Source organism: Passer domesticus, chromosome 2, assembly GCF_036417665.1.
Source record: "Passer domesticus isolate bPasDom1 chromosome 2, bPasDom1.hap1, whole genome shotgun sequence".
NCBI lineage: Eukaryota > Metazoa > Chordata > Aves > Passeriformes > Passeridae > Passer > Passer domesticus.
In genome coordinates, this window is record NC_087475.1 from 112357242 (window position 1) to 112381052 (window position 23811).

Below are 23811 nucleotides of genomic sequence, written 5' to 3' on the forward strand. Positions count from 1 at the left end.
CGCCCCCACCCCGGCTTCTCGGGGCCCGCGGGGCAGGTGCGGGGCGGGTGGCCGTGGCTCGGATGGTGGCGGGGCGGGTGGCCGTGGCTCGGATGGTGGCGGGGCGTGTCGCGGCGGGGCGTGCCCGCCGCCCGCGGGCGGCGCGGGGGCGCGGGACCGGCATGGTGCCGGCATGGTGCCGGGATGGTGCCGCGGCTCCTCATCGCGCTCCTTCGCTTTTTCAGCCGCGGGTTCCTGCGGGCGGGGGACGCCGCTCCCGGCCCCGAGGCGCTACAGGTAGGGACGTGGGGACCTGCACCCCGAGGGGACCCCCGCACCTCCCTCCCACCCGCGACCCTCCTCTTCTCAACCCGGATTTCCATCCCCAACCGCATCCCCTCCCATTCGGGACCCCAATCCCAGCTATCCCCCGTTCCACCTGGGACCCTCAACCCACCCCCCCCCGCCCCCCCCCCCCCCAGAAACTCAGACTCGCCTCCTCCTACCCGGGACCCCGACCCGCGTCCCCCGACACCTGGGACACCCGATTCACCTGCCCGGTCACTGGGGACTCCCACCCCACGCACCTCTGCTCCCAGCCGGGACCCTCAGCCCCCTCCTCCCCTCCCAAACCACGACACGCGACCCACCTCCTCTCCCCCCCGGGACCCCCATTCCCACGGCCCCCATTCCCCCCGGGCCCCGGAGGCGGTGGGATCCCCGTGTTTGTGCTGTGGGGCGGGGTTGGGAGTCGGGGCTCCCGGTTCGCCGCGCTCGGGCTCCCCATCCCTTCCCGCACCCAGGGCGGAGGGGGCTCTGAACCCGCTTGTCCCCCCCCTTTTCGGTGGGGGGCTCTGAACCCCACGGGCAGAGCTTGACAGGGAAACTGAGGCACAGATGGGGCTCCCGAGGCGGGTGCCATTTGTGTCGTCGTCCCGTCCCCCCCCCCGGCCGCATCCGAGGCTCGAGGACGCGCAGGGAGGAGGCAGCGGGCTGGGGGGGCGCGGATCCCGGCGGGATCCCGGGAGGAAATGGGCTGGACTGGCAGGGAGGGGGGCCGGCTCGGTCCCGGGGGGACCCTCACGCCCTCCGGCAGCCGCGCCAGGAGCCGGGCCGCGCCATGGGGACTCTCCAGGACACTGTGAGCGACCCTGGGGAAAGGGATACCCTGGGGGTCGCGGGGGATCTGTGCCTCGGGCTGGGGGTCCATTCTGTCCTGGGGCGTTTGGGGTGCGATGCTTGGGAGTGTCTGGGGGTTTCGTTTTCCTGGGGGGGTTGGAGTCCCCCCTTCCCTGTGTCCCCTTGCCCCCCTGGCAGCGGGAGCCTGGAGAGCTCGGCTGCGTATTCCATCCGTGTGCTGGGAAGGACAGAGCCCCTTCAGCACCCCCAGCAGGACCAGCTCTGAGCCCCCCTCCCTTACACCAGCTGCACCTCTTGGGGAGATGGAGGCTGCATCCCAGTATGTGGGTGGGAAAACACTTGGTCCTTCCTGCTCCTGTGCCTTCGAGCACACCCAGATTTGGGGAGGGGGTGACGTGAGGGGGGTTCTTCCCCTCTTGCAGCCGTCTGTTCGCCTGGACGGATCCCTGACCTGTGCGGGGGTGCTTTTGGGTGTGAGAACCGTGGCCTTGGTCCCCTGGGGGTGCAGCTGCTTGGGGGGCTCCAGAGGGGCTGCAGGTTCAAGACAGGAGCGAGGACCCGGAGATTCAAGCTGGGAAACGAAGGGAAGGAAACGCTCTCTGGGAAATTGCCGAAAGCTGCTGACGGAGAGAAAGAAGCGGAGCAGGGCCAGTGTGCCCCGGGCGGGGGGGAAATGAGCCCCCCTTCCCCTCCGGATGGGAAGGTGGCGGCTGGAGGACATCTGAGCAGCACGGGCTGGGATGTGGCACTCCTCACCGCCCGCCGCAGGGACACGGGGGTCCCCGGGATCCCTGGGGCTCCGAGCCCTCCGGAACCCCCCTGGGCCTGAGCTAGGGGGGCTCTGAACCCCGGACAGCCCCCCACGGGGATCTGGGGGTGCGGGGGTCAGGGAGCACGGAACGCACCCAGAGCGGGGTGGGCAGAGCGGTTTTAACCCGGACCACCAGCGTGGAGTGGGCACGAGGAGCAGGAGGAGGAGGAGGAGGAGGAGGAGGGGGAGTGAATCACATGGTGGGGCAGAGGTGCAGCCCCAGCCAGTCCTGCCCTGTGAGGCCGCAGTGACAATGGGATGTGCCCCAGGATGTATGAGGAGTGAGTGGTGGGGATGGATCCTGCCCCTTCTCCAGCACATCCCAGCCCAGGGTGGATGGGGAACAGCTCATCCCCCACAAAACCCCACAGGACCCCTGTCCCCACGGGTGTCCTGGGTGCTGACTGCACCTGGAACTCCCATCCCCAATCCTGGGGTGACATATAGGGGCGATATAGGGCTTGGCATTATTACCCTCCAACACCCTGCCGTGGGGTGAGGCTGGGAATGTCTGCTCCTCCTCTCCCGCCCTGCCACGAGCTGCAATGCAATTACTTGCAGCCTGGATCATGAATCAAGCCGTAATTGATACATGTTCACAGCCTGGAGAAGCAGGAGGGGCTGGGGGGCCCCCACCGTGCCCAGGGCTTGGGAGGGGCTGCGGGGGACTGCAGCCAGGCACCTTTGCTGACCTGACAGGGGCTGGGGGGCCTCAGCCGCCATCACGGGGCTCCTCCTGCCTCAGTTTCCCCCGTGTGGGACCAGCCACGTTCAGTGGGCTGAGGACCTGTTGAGGCCAGCGAGGGGACATGCGTATGCGGGCGTTTGTCCTTGCGTTTCCTCTGGCAGACACAAACACATCAGCAGGGCAATAAAGGGGAGGAAAGGGCCGTGGCGGCTTCTTTCCATTACATGCGGCAGGGCTGGCTTCCTCCCACATCAGCAGGGTCAGGGGACAGAGCCAGATCCCCAAACTGGGATGGCTGGGTGCACCCCAGGGCTTCCCAGGCAGGCGATCCCCACAGGCCAGGGATCAAGGAGTCACTGCCTGCAGGCGTGGGATCAGCCTGTGCTGGCACTGCAGTGCCCTGCTGCTGAGTTTGAGGGGCAGTGGGGTTTGGGATGTAGGGTCCAGTGCTCTCATGCCTCGTGACATCACCCGGGAAGGGAGGTCTGAAGTGGGAGTGCCCTGCTGGACCCCAGGCAGGGGAGCTGGGATGGGGATGCTCCTGCTGCACCCCAAGCAGAAGGAGCTGGAGGGAATTGGTCCTGCTGCATCCTGGGCAGTGAGGAGCTGGGACAGGATGCTCCTGTTGCAGGATGACATGGTGGTATCTTCCCCCTGAATGGGATAGGCCCCGTGGGTGACCTTGGCTTTTTGGAGTCGAGCTGTGACATTTGGCAGGGAGGTGGTGGGCTGGGATCCCCTGCAAGCCTGGGTCTGGAGGGTGGTTCTCTGGGAGCTGAGTCCATGGATTTGGGGACTGGCCTGGGACCTTTACAGCTGAATCCTGTTGCATACCCACCCTGGCACCCCATGGATGTGGGGGAGAGGATGGTGGGGACCTGCCCGAGAGAGCCATGGGGTGGAAAGTGCCAGGGAGCAGAGCTAGCTCCTGAGTCTCCCTCCTCTTGGAGCAGGAGAGATCACTGCTCCTGGCCTGGCTCTGGCAGATGCAGGGTGTCTGGCACCTTTGTATGCCCTGGCCACAGCTTTGGAACCCCCCCAGACAAGGAGGGGCTGGAGGCCAGACCCCTGGCTGGGTGCTGACCCATTAAACACCAGCACTGTGATCCCTTCTGCCATGTAATGGGCTTTGGTTTTCTCCTGGCCGTGCCTCAATTTCCCCATCTGAGTAGTGAGACCACCCCAATTCCTAGAACCCTTCAGGGCAATTAAGAGCTGCATCCCACCATCAGACCCTCTCAGGTATGGAAAATAAGAGCAGCCCCTGTACAGACAGAGTGGAATCCCCTGGGGGGGCAGCTGTGGCAGCCCCCAGCCCCCCACACCCTGCTCCGGAGCGCTGCCCAAATCAAATTCCTCCCCAGCTGCAGATGGCCAGGAATTCAATTTGCCCAGATCCCATCAGAGACTGATAAATGAGGTTCCTAATCACTGTGCAGATCCCATTAGTGCCAGCCATGCCAGGAGGGGATGCACGGATGGATGTGGGAACGCTGCATCCCCCTTCCCACCCCACTGATTCCTATCCCCCCAAGGGGCTTAGATGTCCCCTGAGCCCTCCCTGGCTGCATCCCCAGAGCTTTGCCATGATGGTCCCAACCAAGCAGAGCCAGGCACGGAGACCCCTGCATGGCTAATCCACCAGAAAACATCTAGGAAAGTCCTGGAAACCCAGCCAGTGTGGATGGGAAGGGGACTGTGTGCCAGGGAAGTTTTTCCAGCAGTGCCACATCCCAGGAATGCACATCATGCCACCTCTCTGCCAGCACTGCCACTGCCAGCACCCAAAGCTTGGCGCCGGCTGGGTGCCAGGATGTCTCTGTCCTTTGGGGTGCAGGCACCTGCATAGCAGGGATTCCCCTAACCATGGAGCAGTTTCCCTGCAGCTGCTGTGGGAGGGTCCCTCTGCCCCTCCCTGACACGAGTTAGGGACAAGTGACACGGGGCTGAGTGGGGTCCCTTTCCCCCTCTCTGGCGTGGCTCAGAGACAAGTGACAGTGAGAGCCCCTGCCCTCACCACCTTCCTTCTTAGAACAGTGAGCTAATTAGTGACAAACTAGTGACAGATCATTAGGCTAGTGGCCGAGCCAGCTGTTCCAAGAAGGCCACGGTGTTCTGGGGACGGAAATCCTTGAGGAGTGTGGCTGCTGTCCCGATTTGTCCTGCCCGACAAAGGGACATCAACAGGAAGCAACCTTGACTCCGGCCCAGTTCTCTTGGCCCCGGGAGGCCAGGCCAGGATGTGGGGGGACAGACTAGCAGCACCCCAAGGGCTTGTGCGCTGCCAAAGGTTAAGAAATTTGCTTGGTTCAGCAAACAACCCACGCAGAATGTGTGGGGTCCTCAGGGAGTGGCATCTGTCTGGTTCCAGGCTGTAGAAACTCCATGTGCAAATGGCCTCTGCAAATGTCCTGGGCAGAGTGAGCATGCCAGGCTCCAGCGAGGCTGGGGTGGGGGTGAGGAGGAGGATGGGGTAAGGGATGCACTGAGCTCCGGGGAGACACTGGGCTCAGCACGGCTCATTCCACCTGAACCAAACTCTAGTGCCATTCTAAGCAGGCCTTGCATGGCCATGGCCATTTGCAGGTAGGGAAACTGAGGTAGGAAACCCCCACAGAAAGGGAAACTGAGGTGGGCACAGGCATGCAGGGCTACTTGTATGATTTTTTGGGGGGGCTGATTCCACAGATTTGCATCCTCCAGCCCGGATCACTGGGCGCCAGGGTAGCCCCATGACAGGGTCCTGCACCTCCACCTTGCTCCCCATCCATACATTGCAACAGGACCTCAGGCAAATGACCATGAGGAGGCAAGAGATATCCCAGAAGTGTTTCCTTCCTGTTTGCCCTCATTATCCCCCTGGAAAAGATGAGGTAATTAAGGAGCTACCGTGTTGCAGGTTGTTGCTGCCTGATTAGATTAAAGCAATGTAATTTGGGACTAAGAGCGGTGCTGGGAGGAAATGGATGGATGGCTTCCCAACTGGAGTTGGGCAGAGCTGCCAGCTCTACCTTCCATCCATCCATCCCTCCATCCTCTGTTGCTCCAGGGACACTGCTGGAAGGTTATCAGGGGCACGAGGGATACTGCTGTTTTCTCCCTCCTACAGAGAGGATTTCCTGGGGAATTGTGACAGTGGGGCAGAGGGAAGGAGCCCGGAGCAGTGTGGGAGGTGACAGAGACAGGGTGACAGGGTGTCAGCAGCGTAACAGCCTGTGGCAGAGCTGGAGGGTATCAGGGATGCTTCTGGGGGAGTGGGAACAGGGATGCTGCCTCTATTTCCCCAGCTCTGTGGCGAGGATTCCCTGGGAAATTGTGGCTTGGGCCTGGGGGAAGGAGCAGTGCGGGGAATGAGGTGACAGGGTTTTAGCAGCGCCACTCTGCCCACAGTACAGCTGGTGACAGCAAAGTGGGAACCTGCTGCCTTCAGGAGCGGCTCCCCTGCTCCTTGGCTCAGCTTCCCCACGCAGAGCCCAGTGCCAGCAGCTGGAGATCCCTAGCTGGTTAGGATATATAGCAGAGCCCGGCTATATTTAACCACCGCGGCCGGAGCACGAGGCTGAGCAGCCAGGGGAAAGCAGCCCCCCAAGGACTGGGGGGAGCTGGGGCGGCTCAGCATTGCTGGAGGTGGGAGAGGAGGATGAATCATGGCTCAGGGATATTTCGGGATATTTTTAATGCCGCCAGATTGCTCGGCAAATGCCTGGGCAGGGCGGCGCGGGCGCAGGCTGGGTGTTTGCTGGCAGCTGTGGCTCAGCTCGGAGGCCCAGGGGGATCAGCTGCTCTCCGTGGTGCTGTCACTCTGCAGCCATGCATTGGAGAGGTGACAAAGGCAGGGACATCTGTCCCCATGCACTTGGGAACAACGCTGGGTGTGATGGGTGGAGGCAAAAGGGGGTCCTGGTGCAGCATCTTCCTCCTCGAAGGGGAGGCAGGAGGGGAAAAGTTTCCCCATGACTTTCTCTGGAAAGGGGAAAGGGCTGGGAAAAGGCAGAGCTGGGGCATAGGAGAGAGGGTGGGTGTCTGCCTGAGGGTTGTGGTGGATAGGGAGCCCTCGGACAGGGACAGGCACCCTGTGGGTGGGACACAAGGAGCGGTGAGGGGCTGTGCAGGTGGAGGTAGGCTGCCTCCCAGGAATCCAAATGGGATTTTGTTTTTCACCCGTCGAACATAACAAGATCCAGAGGCTGGTGGCTAAAAATGCATCCTGTCTGAAGAGACTGCAGTGGAAGGGAGCCCTAAGCCCCCAGCACCCGCTCTCAGCCTTGAAACGAGCTGACCACATGGTCACCCTCCTCATCCAGAGCTCTGCTTGGTAGGGAATTCCCTGGGGAGCAGCTCCTCTGTCCTTGAAGTCTGCAAATCCTCTGTGAGAGACATTGGGGCTGCTGAGACAGGCAGCAGGCGGGTCCTTTGCTGTGCCCAGACCCCTCCTTGCTGTGTTCTGCATTCCCAAACATCCCAATCCTGTTGCAACCTGAACCTGTAAAATCCATTGAGAAGCATCTGCATGGGATGTGGGAACTGGGATGTGCTGCCCACAGGCACTGAGAGCTGTGCACTCAGCATCTTGGGAGCTCTAATTTGATTTGGGGCCCACAACTGGGGGTGAAGCTGTCCAGACAGAGCGATGTCCAGCTCCATCCCAAAGGTGATTGCTCAGGCAGGGGCTAATAGACCAATCCACTGCCCAAATTAATTGGGCTCATTTTCCTTGCGTTCCCAGATGGATAAGGTCCCATCGAAGGGCAGGAGCCGAGTAAGCTCTGAGGGCTCTCTGTGCCATGGATGCCTCAAGCTCGAGCGGTCACCTCTGGCAGATCATTTACTTGGAATTCTTACAGCAAAGCAGGGCTGGAAGCTCGGCAGGGAGATGATTCATTTCCTCGAGGTTCTTTGGGGAGGGTTATGGCAGGAATCTGCCACTGAAGCCTGGGCTGCTGCCAGCATCCCCCTGTAGAACCAGCACCCATGGGTGCTCTGGCAGCGATGGCAGGATCCATCTGGGGCCTCCCTAGCCCAGCATCCCCTTGCAAGGCAGGGTGGGGGTGCTGCAGCCCTGCTCAGCACTGCTCTGGGAGCAGGATGCTCCTGGTGTTGCTGCCTGGCTCTCTGGGCCTGTTTTCCCATGGTTAAAGAGGATCCAGCGGGTGGCAGGCCCTGGCTCTGAGCTTTGCTTCATGCAGCTCTACTCACCGAGTGCTCAGGTGTGTCCCCCCTCAGAGAGACCCCAAGGTCCAGGTACCCTCAGCAGGGCTGAACATCCCAGTGGGTGCCTCATGCACTGGATCCAGCCTCTGCCTGATGCCAGGGGGCTCCTCCTCACCCTTGGGGGCCTCCATTCATCTCCCAGGAGCAAGGCCAGGAGGAGGGGTGCAAGCTCAGAGACCCTGTGACATCCGTGTGCTCCTCCTCCAGGCCCCCACCCTCCACACGGCAGGTGTGAAACGAACCTTTCTGGAGAGGAAGCTGGCCAGGATGGGATTTCTCTATTTCATAAACATCCAGAGAAGCTGGGGGTGCCAGGGAGGACAAACCAAGTTTCCACAGCTGGTGGGGGGGCCAGGAGACAGACATTGCTGATCCTCTTGAAAAAAGTAATGTTTTCACTGCTGGTGAATTCCCTCTGAAAAAAAAAAAAAAAAAACTGCTTTTAAATCCTACCAGGATCTATGGAAGCCTGGGATGGGGGCTTGGGAGCCTGTGCTGGGGGTCCCCACCACCACATGCATGGGGACAGGATGCTTCTGCAGCTATCCAAAGGGAAAAAGAGGGGCAAAACCAGCAGGGGAGAAAAAGGGCCATTTTCCATGAGGGAGAGAGCAGGTAGTGCTCTGGAGGTTGGCCTGTGGCAGGATTTGGCTTTGCTGGAGTGGGGGTTCCATGCTGGAGCAGAGACAAATCCTTGCTCTAAGGAGATGAATGGTGTCATCAATCTTCCAGTGGGAATATTGAGGCAGGTATGGCTCTGGTGTTGCACCGCACCATGGGATGCTGGCCAAGGACAGCTGGCAAAATTCCTGCAGCATTGAGGTCCCGTGGGTCACCCTGTCAGCTCAGGGAGTGTGGCAGGGTAAGATCAGTATCCTTGTCCTCTCAGGCCAGAGAAAAGGTGAAAACGTCCCTGGGTGAGGGCTTGACAGGGCCACGTGTGTGCACCATGGGGACAGGACAGTGACAGGGTGCTGCTCACCTGCTCTGCAGGAGCAGCATTCTCAGCTCCTGGGGCTGTCAGCGATGCCAGGCTGTGCCCTCTTCCCATACCCTGTCCTTGGATCTGTTCCCAAAGCCCTCTCTCCATGCCCATTTCCAGACAGCATTTCCCCCCAGAGCTGCTGGGTGTGCAGCACCTGGGATGAGGGTGTTGGACTCTGCTCCAGCAGCTAGGAACTGCAATCCCTCTATGCTTTCTCCTGTTTCAGTGAAGTTAATTAACCCCCTGTGCCCACTTGGGAAGTGTTACCATAGCTCTGCCCTCCATGGAAGCTGGGATGCAGAGCAGGTGCTGGGAGCTCTCCCTGGGAGAGCTTTGATCCCCACTGGGTGCAGGTACAGGGCTGTGTGAGTCCTAGTGACATTCCTGGTGACAGGCACGGGGTGGCTGATGGTTTCATCTCTGCCCTGGTGCTGAGGATCCTGTGCCAATGCAGCTTCATCCAAAGACCCCGACATTTATGGAGTAGTGATGGATCTGAAGGAGCTGCCACCCAAACTGGAGTAGTGCCTGGATGGTGTGGATTGCTGGGAGTAGGACCAGGGGACTCCACAGCAAAGGGAAGGGCTGCTTATGGCAATAACCAGGATCTGGCTGTGCTGGCTCTGGCCCTGGCTCTGTCCTAGCAGAGCCCCCAGAGTGGGTCTGCAGCACCCTCCAGGCTGGGGAACAGCAGGGGAGGGTGTTGGGGTAAACCTCTGCCCTGGGCTGGAGGATGTGGACTGGGAATGGGGTGAGTGGGAAAAATTGAATTAGTGGGATGAGCAAGTGGGATATGCAGGAGGAGGGGGCAAGTGGAAGGAGTGGGATGAGCCATTGAATGGGATGAGCCATTGAGTGGGATGAGTGGGTTGAGCTGGATGAAAGGAACAAGCAGGGTGAGTGGGATGAGTGGGATGAGCAGGACAAGTGGGACAAGCAGTTGAGTGGGATGAGCCATCAAATGGGATGAGCTGGATGAACTGGATCAATATAGTGAATAGGCTGGGTGAAATGAGCAGGATGAGTGGGAGAAGCAGTTAGCAGGATGAGTGGGATAAGTAGAATGAGTGTGATGTCCTTCCTAGCCCACCCTCACTCTCTCTACCTTCTTGCCAGGCTGCAAACCCTCCTGCCAACATCTGCTGCTGTCTCTTTCTCTTGGGAATATCTTCTTTTAGCTCCTGCAGCTTTCCCCTCGCTGTTTCAGGGATGGACCTGTACTCTCAGCCCTAATAAAGCCACCACCCATGTGCAGCTGCCACCTGCTCATCCCCACATCAAGAATGCCACTGGCATTTGACGCCCCAAGCAGACCCAAGGGACCTGCTCAGGCTCTGCCCCATCTTCCCCTGCCCCAGGGGGGCCGCTGTGGAGCATCCGGTGGGACAGAGGGATGGCAGGACAGCCACCTGGCTGAGGCCTGGCTGTATTCTACAGTGCATGTGTCTCCAGTGTGAGTAAGTGACTGGAGATGCGGCCCTGTTGGAATAACATCCAGTGCCAATGTCTTCAGCTGGAAGCACCCTCACCGCCAGCCACGCTCCCAGTGCCACTTGGATCTGGCCCGTGGCCAAGTATGATCCCAGGGTGGGTGGGTGGCATGGCCCTGCAAGGGGCTGCTGTCCTGGATGGGTCATGGGGTGCAAGACAGTCCCCAGGTCTGGTTATCAGGAGCGGAGCCTGGAGCCACCTGGCAAAGCTGGGATCAGAGGAAGAGCAAATCCCAACACCATTATCCAGTGTCTGATTCCCAGCATCTGCTATTCCCACCATAACATCATCCTTATCCCAGTCTCCCAGACAAGGGCTGGAGGCAGGAGCAGAGCTGGGAGGGTTGCACCACAAAGCCCCCCAGCTTTTCCACGTGTCCATCCTAACGCCCTGTCCTCCATGGGGTTGTAGTCCCCAGATGAGCCTTAATCCATCTCCTTGCCTCATTTCTCTTCTCACTGGTGCTTTATGCATGGCTAGCACTGAGGGCAGTGTGGCTCAGTGCCAAAGCCTCCTCTCCCTTTTTGGGGACCTCCCACCTCCCCACATGACGGACATTGACCAGCACAGGAGGGTTTGGCTCCAAAAAAGGCACCAGGCAGACTGGAGGCCACTGCCAGGGGTCTGGGAGCAGAAGGACGGTGCCACGGCAGGGGTCAGAGAGGGTGGGTGGGTGCTGCAGTGCCCTTCTCCATGGTATCACCCCCCCGTAACCCCCTGCTCTGCTCTCGTCTCTCTGCAGGATGCTCTGCTGAGCCTGGGTGCTGCGCTCGACGCCACCTCCCTGCGTGATGCCCTCCGCCACGCCCTTGTCACCCTGCTGCCCGCTGTGGTAGGTGGGGCATGCATCTGCATCCCCTGGGGGGCTGGGAGGAACAGAGAGCAGAGCGTCCTCCTTGGGTGGGTGGGGATGATGGGGTTGCTGACACTCCCTGGACTGGGGGAAGCCCTGGAGGGAGTAGAGAGTGGATTATCTGCTGGCTGATGCTGGAGTTCTGCCTGGGGTGGTGCCTCTCTATCCCCAGCCCACTGCAGAGTTCTCCCCCTGTATGGGCCACCTGTCACCACCAGGGTGCTGCTGGTGGCCCATGGTGGGTTCAGGGCACTGGTGACCCTGGGGGTGCTGGTGGCCCTGCTGCTGGTGACCGTGACGCTGGTGCACTGCTCCTGCACACGTGTGGCCGTGCACGCACGTTTGCACACACGTGTGTGCTGCCCCTCTCCCCCAGGAGCACGTCTACATCTACCTGCTGGATGGGGACACGCGGCTGCTCTGCGATGACCCCCCCCACGAGCTGCCGGCCAGCGGGAAGCTCAGGTGAGCCCGGCGTGGGCACACAGGGGTGGCACAGCTGCTGTGCAGGAACAGTATGGAAGGCAGGGGGGTTTCCATCCCTGTCCCCATCTCCGTCCTCATTCCATCTCCATACTTGCGGCCATCCGCTTTCCCTTCCCATCCTCTTCTTCATCCTGGATGTGCACACGTGCACAGGGGCTATGTGCATGCACAGGGACACACATGTTGGCCCAGGGGCTCTGTGTGTGCAGGAAGACACGCATTTGTCTCCAGGGTTTGTGCATGCGTGCAGGGACACACACATGCACGTGTTGCACAGTCCTTGAGCCTGTCCCCATCCCGTGGGTGTCTCTGCCCCTTCCTGGGCATTGACCTTCCCAGGGGTTGCTCAAAGTATCCCTGTCCCCACAGAGACGCTGTGCAGAAGCAGAAGCGGCTGGAATGTGGGGGGCTGCTCCCTTCCGAGCTCCCTGGCCGGCACCTGGGACCCCTGGCAGCGCCCCTGGCCCCTGGCACACAAGGTGGGAGCTGTGGGAAGGGTGGCCCTGGTGGGCATATATGGGGGTATGGGCACAGGGCTGGGTGGTAGGTAGGTAGGTAGGTAGGTAGGTGGAGGGACGGGGAGGAGGATTGAGATGTGAGAGGATGGATGGATGGATGGATGGATGGATGGATGGATGGATGGATGGATGGATGGATGGAGGGATGGATGGTCCATGGGTGGTCAGAGGCAGTGGCTGAGACAAAAGTGGGTGGGTGAGTGATGGATGCATAGACAGGTGGGTAGAAACAGGATGGAGGCATGAGGGACAGGTGGGCACTGGGACTCAGGGGTGTTCTCAGGCACAAGTAAGCAGAGGGATAATGGATGGATGGGAAGATGGATAGATGGCTGGCTAGCTGGGTGGGACATGACACGTCAGGATGCAATGGGAACCTGCACCCCAAGAGCTGAGTTCCACAGCTCCGGGCTGTCCCTGGGGCCCACCTGGGACCGACGCTCTCTTGCTTGCAGTGCTCATCATCCCTCTGGTGGACAAGAACAGCGGGGCTGTGGTATGCGTCATCCTGGTGAGTGCAGGAACACGGGCAGGGCTCTGGGGCAGGCCTGGACATGCAGGTCCTGACATCACTCCTGCTCCAGGTACACTGTGGCCAGCTGAGTGACTCAGACGAGCAGAACCTGCGCGCGTTAGAGAGACATGTGAGTGACTCCTGAACTGGGCACCTGCCACCTGGGGACCTACCACCCTTTCCCCCAGCCCTGCTGTTCCTTGTCCCTTCTGCCCAACCTTGCAGGCCCTGGTGGCATTCCGGCGCCTGCAAGCCCTGCAGAAGCTGCAGCCCTGGCCCCAGGTCAGCCTCTCCACCAGCTCCTCCCAGACCTCTCTGGCCAAGCCTGAGAAGGCGCCTGAGAGCAGCTACAGTGACCTGGACTGCAAGATCCTACAGCTCTGTGGTAAGTGGGGGGACAGAGAGAAGGGTGGGATGTGTGGACAGGGTGAAACCACGCTCAGCCCCTCACAGCACCGTGACCCTCACACAGGTGAGCTGTACGACCTGGATGCCGCCTCGCTGCAGCTCAAGGTCATCAACTATGTGAGTAGCTGCTCCACCAGCCCCCTATCCCCATCTGCCCCCAGCCCCAGGACACACCAGGGAGCCCTGTTTTATTTCAAAACAAGAAAATTCCCCAAAGCCAAGAAAAGCCTCAAGCATCAGCTGTGGAGTCACCAGTAGTGACCAGAGTGAGCAGCCTTGTAACAACCATCAATAGTCTCCAGAGTTAACCGTGCCACTCTCACGCCAAAAACTCCTTGAGAGAACATACAGGTTCCTCTCCTGCTCTCTATTATTCTGTGCCTCAGTAGTGTCCAGAGTGAACAGCCTTCTCCTTGCCATCAGTACTCTCCAGAGTGAACCTGCTCAGTCACGGGGAGGAGGTTCTGGGGAGGGGCACCTAGTTCTCTGTGGCATGTGTGGATGCCTTGGGCACAGGGAGCCACAGGAGGGGCTGGATTCTACCTGGGGAGTGCTCGGGGCAGGCTGGGGTGCTGACCCTCCCCTTACTCCCCAGCTGAAGCAGGAGACCCAGTCTCTGTGCTGCTGCCTCCTGCTCGTCTCTGAGGACAACCACCAGCTCTTCTGCCAGGTAGGTGCCACTGGGCCAGTGCCCCAACCCTGACCCCCACAGAGGATCACAGGACACCCCTGACGTGGTGTCTTCCTCATGGGCACCCCCTCCTTCCCATCTTTTCCAGGTGGTGGGGGACCGTGTCCTGGATGAGGAAATCAGCTTTTCAGTGAGCCAGGGGAGGTGGTGAGGGGTTGGGAGGTCAGGGGGGTGGGCAGTGGGTGCCGTGTGCTAACATGTTCCCTTTCCCCACAGCTTACCTTTGGGCGCCTGGGGCAGGTGGTGGAGGATAAGAAGCCCATCACCTTGAAGGACATCAGCGAGGTGGGTACCAGCTGTGTACCTGCCTCACCTGGGGACACGGGTGTCACCCCAGTGCCCCATGGGGCTTCCTGGAGTGGGCCAGGGGTTCCAGCCCCGTCTTGCCTCTCCCTGCAGGAGGAGCACAAGCAGCTGAGCAGCATGTTGGGCTGCGAGGTCACCTCCATGCTTTGTGTCCCTGTCATTAGCCGGGCCACCTCCCAGGTGGTGGCACTGGCCTGCGCCTTCAACAAACTGAGCGGGGAGAGGTGAGCAGTGTTTTGGCTGGGACTCTCTGTGGGGCTGCACCCCATCACTTTTGGGGTGTTGGAGCATCGTCACCATGGAGAAAGGGGAGGGACCAATGGGGACAGACAACTGAGGTGTGCCCCCGCCAGCTACACAGACACGGACGAGCACAAGATCCAGCACTGCTTCTGCTACACCTCCACCGTGCTCACTAGCACCCTGGCCTTCCAGAAGGAGCAGAAGCTCAAGTGCGAGTGCCAGGTGAGCATGTGGAGGGCCGTGCCACGTGTGTGTGTGCCCCATCTTGCACTAGTCACTAATGGTGCTCTGTCTGTCCCCTCAGGCCCTGCTGCAGGTGGCCAAGAACCTCTTCACCCACTTGGGTAGGTGCACTGGAGAGCACCCCTGGTGAGGGAGTGGAATGGGGAATGGATGACCCCCCCCCCCAGCCCTGGAGGGTGGTAGCAATGGGGTCTCTGTCCCCAGCCAGGGAGAACCTTGTCCCCTTGTTGGGGAATGGTTACAGAAGGGTGATATGAGCTGGCACAGAACCTGGCATGCACTGATGCTGTGCGGCTGCATGCATGCTTGTAGCATGACCACAGAGCTCTTAGGAACATGTGCACATGTGCAGCTGTGTGTGTGCGCTGCTGCACACACGCATGTGCTGCTCACACGTGCACGTGCCCCACACACCCCCTATCCCTCTGGGACCCTGAGCTAAACCCTCCTCCCTGCTTTCATTGCTTGAGTGGGGAACGAGGGGGCGGTGCTGCCTGGCTGGGGGTGCCTGACCCTTCACTGCTACCCCTGCAGATGATGTCTCTGTCCTGCTGCAGGAGATCATTACAGAGGCCCGGAACCTCAGCAATGCTGAGATGTGAGTGCTGGTGGTGGGGCACGTGGGTGAGGGGACACAGCGGGGACACTGAGCTCCCCTGTGGGTGAGAATGGCAGCGCTGTGTCTTGCAGATGCTCCGTGTTCCTGCTGGACCGGCTCAGTCACGAGCTGGTGGCCAAGGTGTTCGATGGTGGAGTGGTGGATGACGAGGTCAGCACAGGATGGAGCTGGGGGGCCCGGGGTTGTGTCCCTCCCCACAGGCTTTGCTGGTGACCCTCCTCCCCTGCCCACAGAGCTACGAGATCCGCATCCCAGCAGACCAGGGCATCGCTGGGCACGTGGCCACCACTGGCAAGATCCTGAACATCAAGGATGCCTACTCGCACCCGCTCTTCTACCGTGGCGTGGACGACAGCACCGGCTTCCGCACCCGCAACATCCTTTGCTTCCCCATCAAGAACGAGAGCCAGGGTGAGGGACGGATGGATGGGGGCACACTGGGAAGAGCGGGGAAAGGTCTGGCCCTGCAGGTGTCTTAGTCAGCACATGGTGGTTTGGTCACCCATCATGTGGACATGACACTGTCCCCAGCATGCAGGCATGGGCACAGCATCATCCCCAGCCTGTGGGCATGAATCCTGTTCAAGCACAGGGGCACAATCCTGGCTCAGCACTGTCCCCAGCATGTGAACACCCTTCTGTCCCCAGCCCACAGGCACCATTCTGTTCCCAGCCCTTACACAGAGCACTGCCCCAGCACATGGGCATGACCCTGTCCCAGTCCTATGGTCACAGTCCTGTCCCCAGCATCAGGGCAGCATTCTGTTCCATGAATGTGGGCGTGGTCCTGTCCTAACCCTTGGGCTCTGTGCTGAATTCTGGCACAGTTTCTGGGTGTGATCCTGTCCCCCAGCAGACAAACACAGCACTGACCCCAGCACATGGATGTGATCTTGTCCTAGTCCCCAGGCTCAGCACGGTCCCTGGACATGATCCTGTCCCCCTACAGACACTCAGCACTGTCCCCCAGCCCATGGCCATGATTCCCAGCACTGTCCCAGCCCACTGGCATAGCACTGTGCTTGAGCACATGGGCATGGTCATGTACCCTACATGTTGGCACGATCCTGCCCACCAACACATGAGCACAGTACTGTCCCTGTCCCAGCCCCTGGGCACCGCACTGTCCCCAGATGTGGGTGTCATGCTGTCCCCAGCCCACAGGCACAGCACTGTCCCTGCCACTTAGGCACAACCCTGCCGTTAGCCCACAGACACAGTGCTGTCCCCAGCATACAGACATGACCCCGTTCCCAGCACAAGGGCCTGATACCCTGCTGTCCCCGCTCTGCTCCAGAGGTCATTGGGGTGGCAGAGCTGGTCAACAAGATCAACGGCCCTTGGTTCAGCAAGTTCGACGAGGACCTGGCCACTGCCTTCTCCATCTACTGCGGCATCAGCATCGCCCATGTATGTGCTGGGGGTCCTTGGAGGGGGTCACACACCAGGAGGGCTCCCAGCTCTGCCACAGCACACAGGGATGGGCATGGGGGGATGTGTGTGTGTGTGTGTCCCCATTCCTTGGGGACAAGTGGTGGTGGCCCTGGATGGGAAGGGAATTCAAGGGCACAAAGATGAGCTGTGGTGCCAGGGTGGGCTTGGGGGTGCTGGAGGGTGTCTGCCCACCCCCAGCACTCCCACACCGTGATCCTGCCCCACAGTCCCTGCTGTACAAGAAGGTGAATGAGGCACAGTACCGAAGCCACCTGGCCAATGAGATGATGATGTACCACATGAAGGTGAGGTGCATGAGGACAGGGTGGGGACCCCTGCTGCCAGCATGGTGCCCCACACTTTACCCCGAGGTGGTCACACAGTTGGGTGGTGGTGATACCCCAGGGCTCTCTGCTCTCACCATGGCTCATGTGGCCTTTGGGACACCTGGTGATGTGGCCACAGTGTGGGTCACTGGCTATGGCTCCTGCAGGTGTCTGATGATGAGTACACCAAACTGCTGAGCGAGGGCATCCAGCCTGTGTCCACCATTGACCCCAACTTTGCCAGCTTCACCTACACACCACGCTCACTGCCTGAGGACGACACCTCCATGGTGAGGATCATGGGGACAACTCTCAACTGTCACTGCCTGGCCTTGGTCAGGTCATATATCACAACCCTGGGTTGCTGGGATGAAGGGATGTGGCTGCACCCCTGAGCATCTTCCTGCTGAGCAGGGGCAGGGGTGGCTCACGGGGGACCTTGGTGGGCATTGTCATTCCTTGCCACCTCCCCATCCCCTCTGCCAGGCCATCCTGAGCATGCTGCAAGACATGAATTTCATCAACAACTACAAGATGGACCGTCAGACACTAACCAGGTGAGTCCCTATCCCTGTCCACTTCCCCTGTCTCCATCCTCATTGCCATCCCCATCCACATCACCATCCCCTACCTCATCCCCTCCGTCTCCTTCCCCACCCCTGTCCCTACCCATGTCCCTGTCCCCATCCACATCCTCATCACTGTCCACCTTCTCTGTCCCCTGTCCATACCCTCATCCCTATCCCTATGCCCAATTCCCATGCAGATAACTGTCTACCTTCCCTGTCCCTATCCCCCTACCATCACCCATCCCCAGACCTCCCCCATCCCATCCTCATCCTCATCCCCATCCCCATGCCCGTGCCTGCCTGGTGGACACCTGGCAAGGTGGAGGTCCCTGTGGGGTGAGACCCACCCTGCATGGCTTTGTCCCCGTGCAGGTTCTGCCTGATGGTAAAGAAGGGGTACCGTGACCCTCCCTACCACAACTGGATGCACGCGTTCTCCGTCTCCCACTTCTGCTACCTGCTCTACAAGAACCTGGAGCTTGTTAACTACCTGGAGTAAGGCCAGGTGCTATCCCTGCCCCTGTTCTCCAACCCCTGGCCTGGCTGGGGTGCTCCCCGCTCTCCTGCCTGCCTCAGTTTCCCTCCTCCCCCTCCCCAGAGACATCGAGATCTTTGCCCTCTTCATCTCCTGCATGTGCCATGACCTGGACCACAGAGGAACAAATAACTCCTTCCAGGTGGCCTCGGTGAGCCGAGCCCAGAGCTGGGATGGGCAAGGGGGAATGAGAGGTATGGGGACAGCTGTGGGGGTCTTCACCCCCATAGTTCCATCATTCTGGTTGCTCTGCCTTGCAGAAATCGGTCCTGGCAGCGCTCTACAGTTCAGAGGGCTCTGTCATGGAGGTAAGATCCCCCAGATCTCTCATTGCCCATCTCTCCTGGGTTCTGGCTGCATGGCAGCATCCTTGCCTGCTCCCTGCCTGCTTTCACGGTCCTGGCTTCTCCCACAGAGGCATCACTTTGCCCAAGCCATTGCTATCCTCAACAGCCAAGGCTGCAACATCTTTGACCACTTCTCCAGGAAGGTGAGCCCCCCACCTAAACGCCTCTCTCATGCCAGTCCCTGCCCGTGCTGAGCCCCTGCGTCCTCTCCAGACCTCCTGCTCCCCATCCCTGGATCCTGGGGGATGTGGGAGCTGGCAGGGGCACAGAGCTGGTCACGGCAGCTGCCTTGCCCACAGGACTACCAGCGCATGCTGGATTTGATGCGGGACATCATCTTGGCCACTGACCTGGCCCACCACCTCCGCATCTTCAAGGATCTCCAGAAAATGGCAGAAGGTGAAAATCCTCGATGGAGATTGGGATTGGGATTTGAGGGGTGGTAGGAACTCATCCTACCAAGGCTGGGAGGTGGCACAGGAGGTTCTTATGTCGAGGGTGATAAGGGCTGGGACATGACACAGAAGGTTCTGGCTGTCCCTCAAATGCTCACATGTGATGTGATGGGGGCTATGGAGCTCTGTTCCGAGCCCCCCATCCCAACCCCTGCCCCACACTCTGCCCACAGTGGGATATGACCCCAAGAACAAGCAGCACCGCAGCCTGCTGCTCTGCCTGCTCATGACCTCCTGTGACCTGTCTGACCAGACCAAGGGCTGGAAGACCACCAGGAAGATTGCAGTGAGTGCCACACCATGGAGCTAAACCCCTGAATGCCACCTCACAACCCACCTAGGCCACCTGCATGTCCCCAGGCACACACCTGCCCCTCATGGAGTGGGTTCCCCCATGCAGAACCCTGGACCAAGCAGAACCCAGTCCCTCCAAGCCAGACTGTATCCCTGCTTGATTGAGAGCTGTGGGGAGGGGTCTGGAGGGCAGTGGGGATGGGGGATCATCCCAGGCTGCACCCCCTGTGCTGACACCTGTCTCTTGCAGGAGCTGATCTACAAGGAGTTCTTCTCTCAGGGTGACCTGGTAGGTACCACCTGGCAGGGTTGGGCTTGGCCCATGCTCCTAGGAAGCACCAACGGGATGGGGGGTGAGGGCAGTGAGCAGAGAGGTCTTGCCTGGGAATGGGGGGAAAGCACCACTGGCACTGACTCCCCTTGCCACCCATGCAGGAGAAAGCCATGGGAAACAGCCCGCTTGAGATGATGGACCGGGAGAAAGCCTACATCCCCGAGCTGCAGATCAGCTTCATGGAGCACATTGCCATGCCCATCTACAAGTGAGCCCCAGTGCTGGCGCTGGGATGGGGAGGACCCCTGCCACCCCCACCACCCTGAGGGTGGGATCGGGTGCTGTTGTGGCAAGTCTTGCAGATGCTGGGGAGCGTTCCAAGCAGTGGGGATGGGGGTTGCACTCAACTAAGGGGGTTGCACTGAAGTAAGGGGGTGCAGCCCTGTGCTGATGCAATGCTTCCCCCACTCCCCAGATTGCTGCAGGATCTCTTCCCCAAGGCAGCGGAGCTCTACGAGCGGGTGGCCAGCAACCGGGAGCAGTGGACCAAGGTCTCCCACAAATTCACCATCCGGGGGCTGCCCAGTAACAACTCCCTGGACTTTCTGGATGAGGAATATGACCCACAGGCCCCTGACCCCCAGCTCAATGGCTGCCTGGAACCTGAGGTGGGGCAGCCCCCCGAGGCTGGGGCCGAGTGAAGAAGGCGATGGGGGGCCCACAGCCATGGCTGGGCTGGGAGCATCCCCAAGCCTCATCCCCCAGCTTATGGGGAGGAGGTTTGGGGGATATCAGTGAATCTGGACTACCACGGCAAGGGCTGTGTGCTGCCAGCAGCCGCCACCGGTCCTTCCCCAGCACTGGGTGACTATCTCCTCCCTCCGGGGCAGGTGTTCAGGTGTCCCGTCCACCCGGTAGTCCATGGGACACTGCCTTGGTGGCTGGGAGCACCAAGAGACACAGTGGGGCTGGGGGATGGATGTGCTTTAAGCTGCCTTAAGACTGCAGGTCCTGTCCCCAGGGGGTGACAATAAGAATGATGTCCTTGGTGGAAGCACCCGTAGAGGGGTTGGTCACCATGACATGGGTGTGCATGGGTTAGCAGGACAGAGGGGGATGCTGTGGGGCAGTGGGAGAACTGTGGGGTGGCTGTAGAGTGTATGGGGGATGTTGCCATGGACCACAGATCCATAGGACCATAGAAGAAGGTTGGCTCCAGCTGCAGGAGGGAAGAGACACCAGAGTGGGATTGCCACGGCCACGGGGACGTGCCTGCATCCCCTGCTGGGATCCACACCAGAGAACCAGCTGCAGCCTCTCCCTAGCAGCTGCTGAGCATCCCTTGGCTAAAAGCCCCGCCCCTCTAGGACCCCTGAACCCATGGAAGGGCTCATGTCTGTCACACAGCCCAGTCCCACACACCCACATCCCCTACAAGGGCTACACGCTTGCCAAGGCTGGGGGTCCTGCTGCTGGTTTGCATGCACAGGGGAGGCTGTGCTCCACAGGGGTCCATCTGGTCCCGTACATCACCTTCACCTTCTGGTCCCATACATGTCCTTGCCATAGGCAGAGGAACATAGGTGTTCCTCTGAGGTGTCCACCCGGGAGCCTCCTCCCTGCAAGCAGCTTCTCTGGTGACCATGTTGTGAGCATCCTTAGCTCACAGTGGCTTCACAACTCCTGCCATACCAACCTCTGTGCACACAGCTAATGCTGACATTTTGGGATCCTTCTAGTCTTGCAGACCACTGGACATGAACCACAATGGTCTCCTGTGGTTTCTCTGGTCCTGCAGACCACCATGCATTGACCCTGCTATTTTCCTGTGGTCCCTCCAGTCCTACGTGGCACCATGCATGGATGCTGTTGGTCTACCATGCATGGACCCTGGTGTTTTCCCACGACTCCCTTCTTGTCCTGACTGCCATGCATGCATGTACCCCACCAATCTCCTGTGGTTTTTCTGGTCCTGCGGACAACCGTGCATGGACCCCGATGCCCTCCTCTGTGTCCTACAGACCACTGTGCATGGACCCTGCTGGCCTTCCTGTGGTCTCTCCAGTCCCACAACCCAACCCACTTGGACCCTCTCAGTGCCAGGGGCTCCACCAGCCTCCAGGGTCCGACCAGCTGTATGTGACCCTGGGCTCTATCACCCAGCCACAGCCACCTGAAGCACCCATGAGCAGGGGAACTGCAGCGAGCAGCTTGCCCTGCTGGGGCAGAGCTGAAGAGGGGGCTGGGGCTGAGGGGGTGTGCTCAGCATTGCAGGACTGGGGTGCACAGAGCCCTCAGGCTGCACCATCCAGCTTGTGGAGGATGGATGAGTCCACCACCACACCAGGGAGCAGCATGGTAAAATGCCGGCACTGCTGGCATTGGTGTTGGTTCTGTTGGGATCAAGAGTGCACATGGGGCCATTTGCTGCCCCATCCCCACTCCTGTGCAGTAACCCATGGCACATCCCAAGTGGTGCCACAGCAGGTCCCTCCTGGATTTGGGCTGCACGGTGGCTGCCTCTCTCCTTGGCTTGTCTGTAAGCGACGACTTGCCTGTGTTCTCGGGATACCCGGAGCGTGTGTCTGCAGGAGCAATGGGAGACCTCAACGCTGAGCTGCTCCACGTGGCTGAAGTGACCTGAATTCCTTTTGCCTTACCTACTCGGAGATGCCTTTAGTGAGATGCTTTGCCCGAACCCTGGTGGGACCCACCTGGTGACTGAGTCTGTCTGCTGGCCCGTGGTTTTGCCTCCAAGACCCCCTCAAGCCCTTCCCCCCCTCCCCACACTGCCATAGAGGGAGGGGATGGTCCCAGAAGGCAGCAAAGCCCCAGGCTGCAAGAGGAGGACAGCAGCTCCACCCCTGTCGTGACGTTGGCACAGCCCTGGTACCAACGTGCCAGCAGGTACAACTGCTCAAAGACAGTCCCTGCATCCCAGTGCCGATCCAGGGATGCCTGACGATGCACAGCTCTCTCCATCCAACAGATGTGGGGGTGTCCTGCGCTTGGGTTCTGCATCCCGGGTACCACACCGTGGTGGGGGCACACAGGGATGCCCTTTTCCCAGCTGTATCCCACTTTTCCAGCCCCTGCTGCTGGTGTGTGTAGGTAGTCAATGCTTTCCCAGCTCCTGCCCCTGTATATACCCCTCTGGATACTGAGGAGTGCAGCTCACACCCAGCCCAGCTCACCCATGAGTGTGCACGGGCGTGTGTGGGTGTGCAAACCTCCTCCAGCTTTTCTGTCCTTCTGTCTTGCGGCACTGGTTGTTCTGGACTCCAATGGAGCCTAAGGAGGAGATGACTTCTCTTTCTTCCTCTCCTCCTCCTCCTCCTTTTCTTATTCTCCTTCTTTTCTTCCTCCTCCTTCTTCTCCTCTTCCTCCTCCTCCTGCTCCTTCTTTATTATTATTTCTCTTTTTTTGGTGGGTTTTGGTTTTCCTAAATAAATTTCATATGTCAACCTTCCCGTGACAGGTTGGTGGGTGGCCTTGTTGGGGTCTGGGGAGCTCCAATTAAAACTTATGAACAACAAAATCACCCTCATGGGGAGAATCCAGCTTGGGCCGTGTAGCTCTGACTCCCCAGGAAGCTCCAGCCCCTCCTTGGATGTTCCACTTTCAAGGACACTCCAATGCCCCAGGATTCACTGATCCCCTCTGAGTGCTCCAGCTGCTCTCGTCCCTTCCTGTGCCCCGTTCCCTCCTGAAATGTTCCAGAACGCCAAGATGCTCCAATCCCCTGGGATGCTCTCATCTCCACCTGCCAGGTTGGGGCCCCCCATGCCTGGACAGGAGCCATGCTGGGCCCATCCAGCCTGGCAGCAGAGGGAGCTGGGCTTGGGGCAGGATCCAGCTTGGGCTGCAGTGGGATCCTAGGCTGGGATGCAGGATGAGGCCTGTGTCGGGACCCCCCTGAGCCGGGGCAGGGACTGGGGCAGAATCCAGCTGCTCCTCTGGCTCCTGCAGCCATCCTTGCCCCAGAGGGGACCCCCTGGTCTGCCCATCATCTGTGCATCAGGGCTGCAGCTCTCATTCCCGCCATCCGGCCAAGGAGCAATTTATTATCCAAAAATCAATGCAGCACTTTCATCCCAGCCCAATCTGACAGCTTTTGGGCATTTTATATTTTCCAGAGGAAAAGTCCCTGGAGGCTTTGGTGCTGGCACGCTGTGGCACTCCATGAGCTGCCAAAACTGGGGTGAAAAGCTGCCCAAATGACCAAATGCCTCCATCCTGCTCCAAGGGCTGATCCAAATCCTGGGATTAAGTCTTTTAATCCTCCGAACTAGTCCCAGAGCGGGGTTTATGGCCCCCAGCCAGGAGCTGTCCCACTTCTGCCACCGACTTAGGTGACATTCCCTCCTGGATCCCTCAGGGTATCCCGGCCT

General features: G+C 59.9%; 1 protein-coding gene across 1 annotated transcript in view; it reads left to right on the forward strand.

Moving 5' to 3' along the window:
- Nucleotides 1-22895, forward strand: part of PDE2A (phosphodiesterase 2A) — a 40309-nt gene extending 17414 nt beyond the window's left edge. Inside the window, exons 2-31 of the mRNA XM_064410811.1 lie at nt 225-276; nt 11048-11137; nt 11535-11623; nt 12014-12123; nt 12618-12673; nt 12747-12806; nt 12902-13061; nt 13149-13201; nt 13680-13754; nt 13864-13905; nt 13992-14060; nt 14175-14305; nt 14435-14546; nt 14629-14668; nt 15102-15165; nt 15258-15336; nt 15420-15597; nt 16484-16596; nt 16848-16925; nt 17114-17236; nt 17433-17503; nt 17888-18010; nt 18114-18201; nt 18311-18358; nt 18466-18540; nt 18697-18796; nt 19026-19138; nt 19397-19435; nt 19582-19688; nt 19896-22895. Coding sequence (XP_064266881.1) covers nt 225-276; nt 11048-11137; nt 11535-11623; nt 12014-12123; nt 12618-12673; nt 12747-12806; nt 12902-13061; nt 13149-13201; nt 13680-13754; nt 13864-13905; nt 13992-14060; nt 14175-14305; nt 14435-14546; nt 14629-14668; nt 15102-15165; nt 15258-15336; nt 15420-15597; nt 16484-16596; nt 16848-16925; nt 17114-17236; nt 17433-17503; nt 17888-18010; nt 18114-18201; nt 18311-18358; nt 18466-18540; nt 18697-18796; nt 19026-19138; nt 19397-19435; nt 19582-19688; nt 19896-20121 — 2764 coding nt within the window. The 3' untranslated portion in view covers nt 20122-22895. The remainder of the gene's footprint in view (nt 1-224; nt 277-11047; nt 11138-11534; nt 11624-12013; nt 12124-12617; nt 12674-12746; nt 12807-12901; nt 13062-13148; nt 13202-13679; nt 13755-13863; nt 13906-13991; nt 14061-14174; nt 14306-14434; nt 14547-14628; nt 14669-15101; nt 15166-15257; nt 15337-15419; nt 15598-16483; nt 16597-16847; nt 16926-17113; nt 17237-17432; nt 17504-17887; nt 18011-18113; nt 18202-18310; nt 18359-18465; nt 18541-18696; nt 18797-19025; nt 19139-19396; nt 19436-19581; nt 19689-19895) is intronic.
- The last annotated feature ends 916 nt before the right edge of the window (nt 22896-23811 follow it).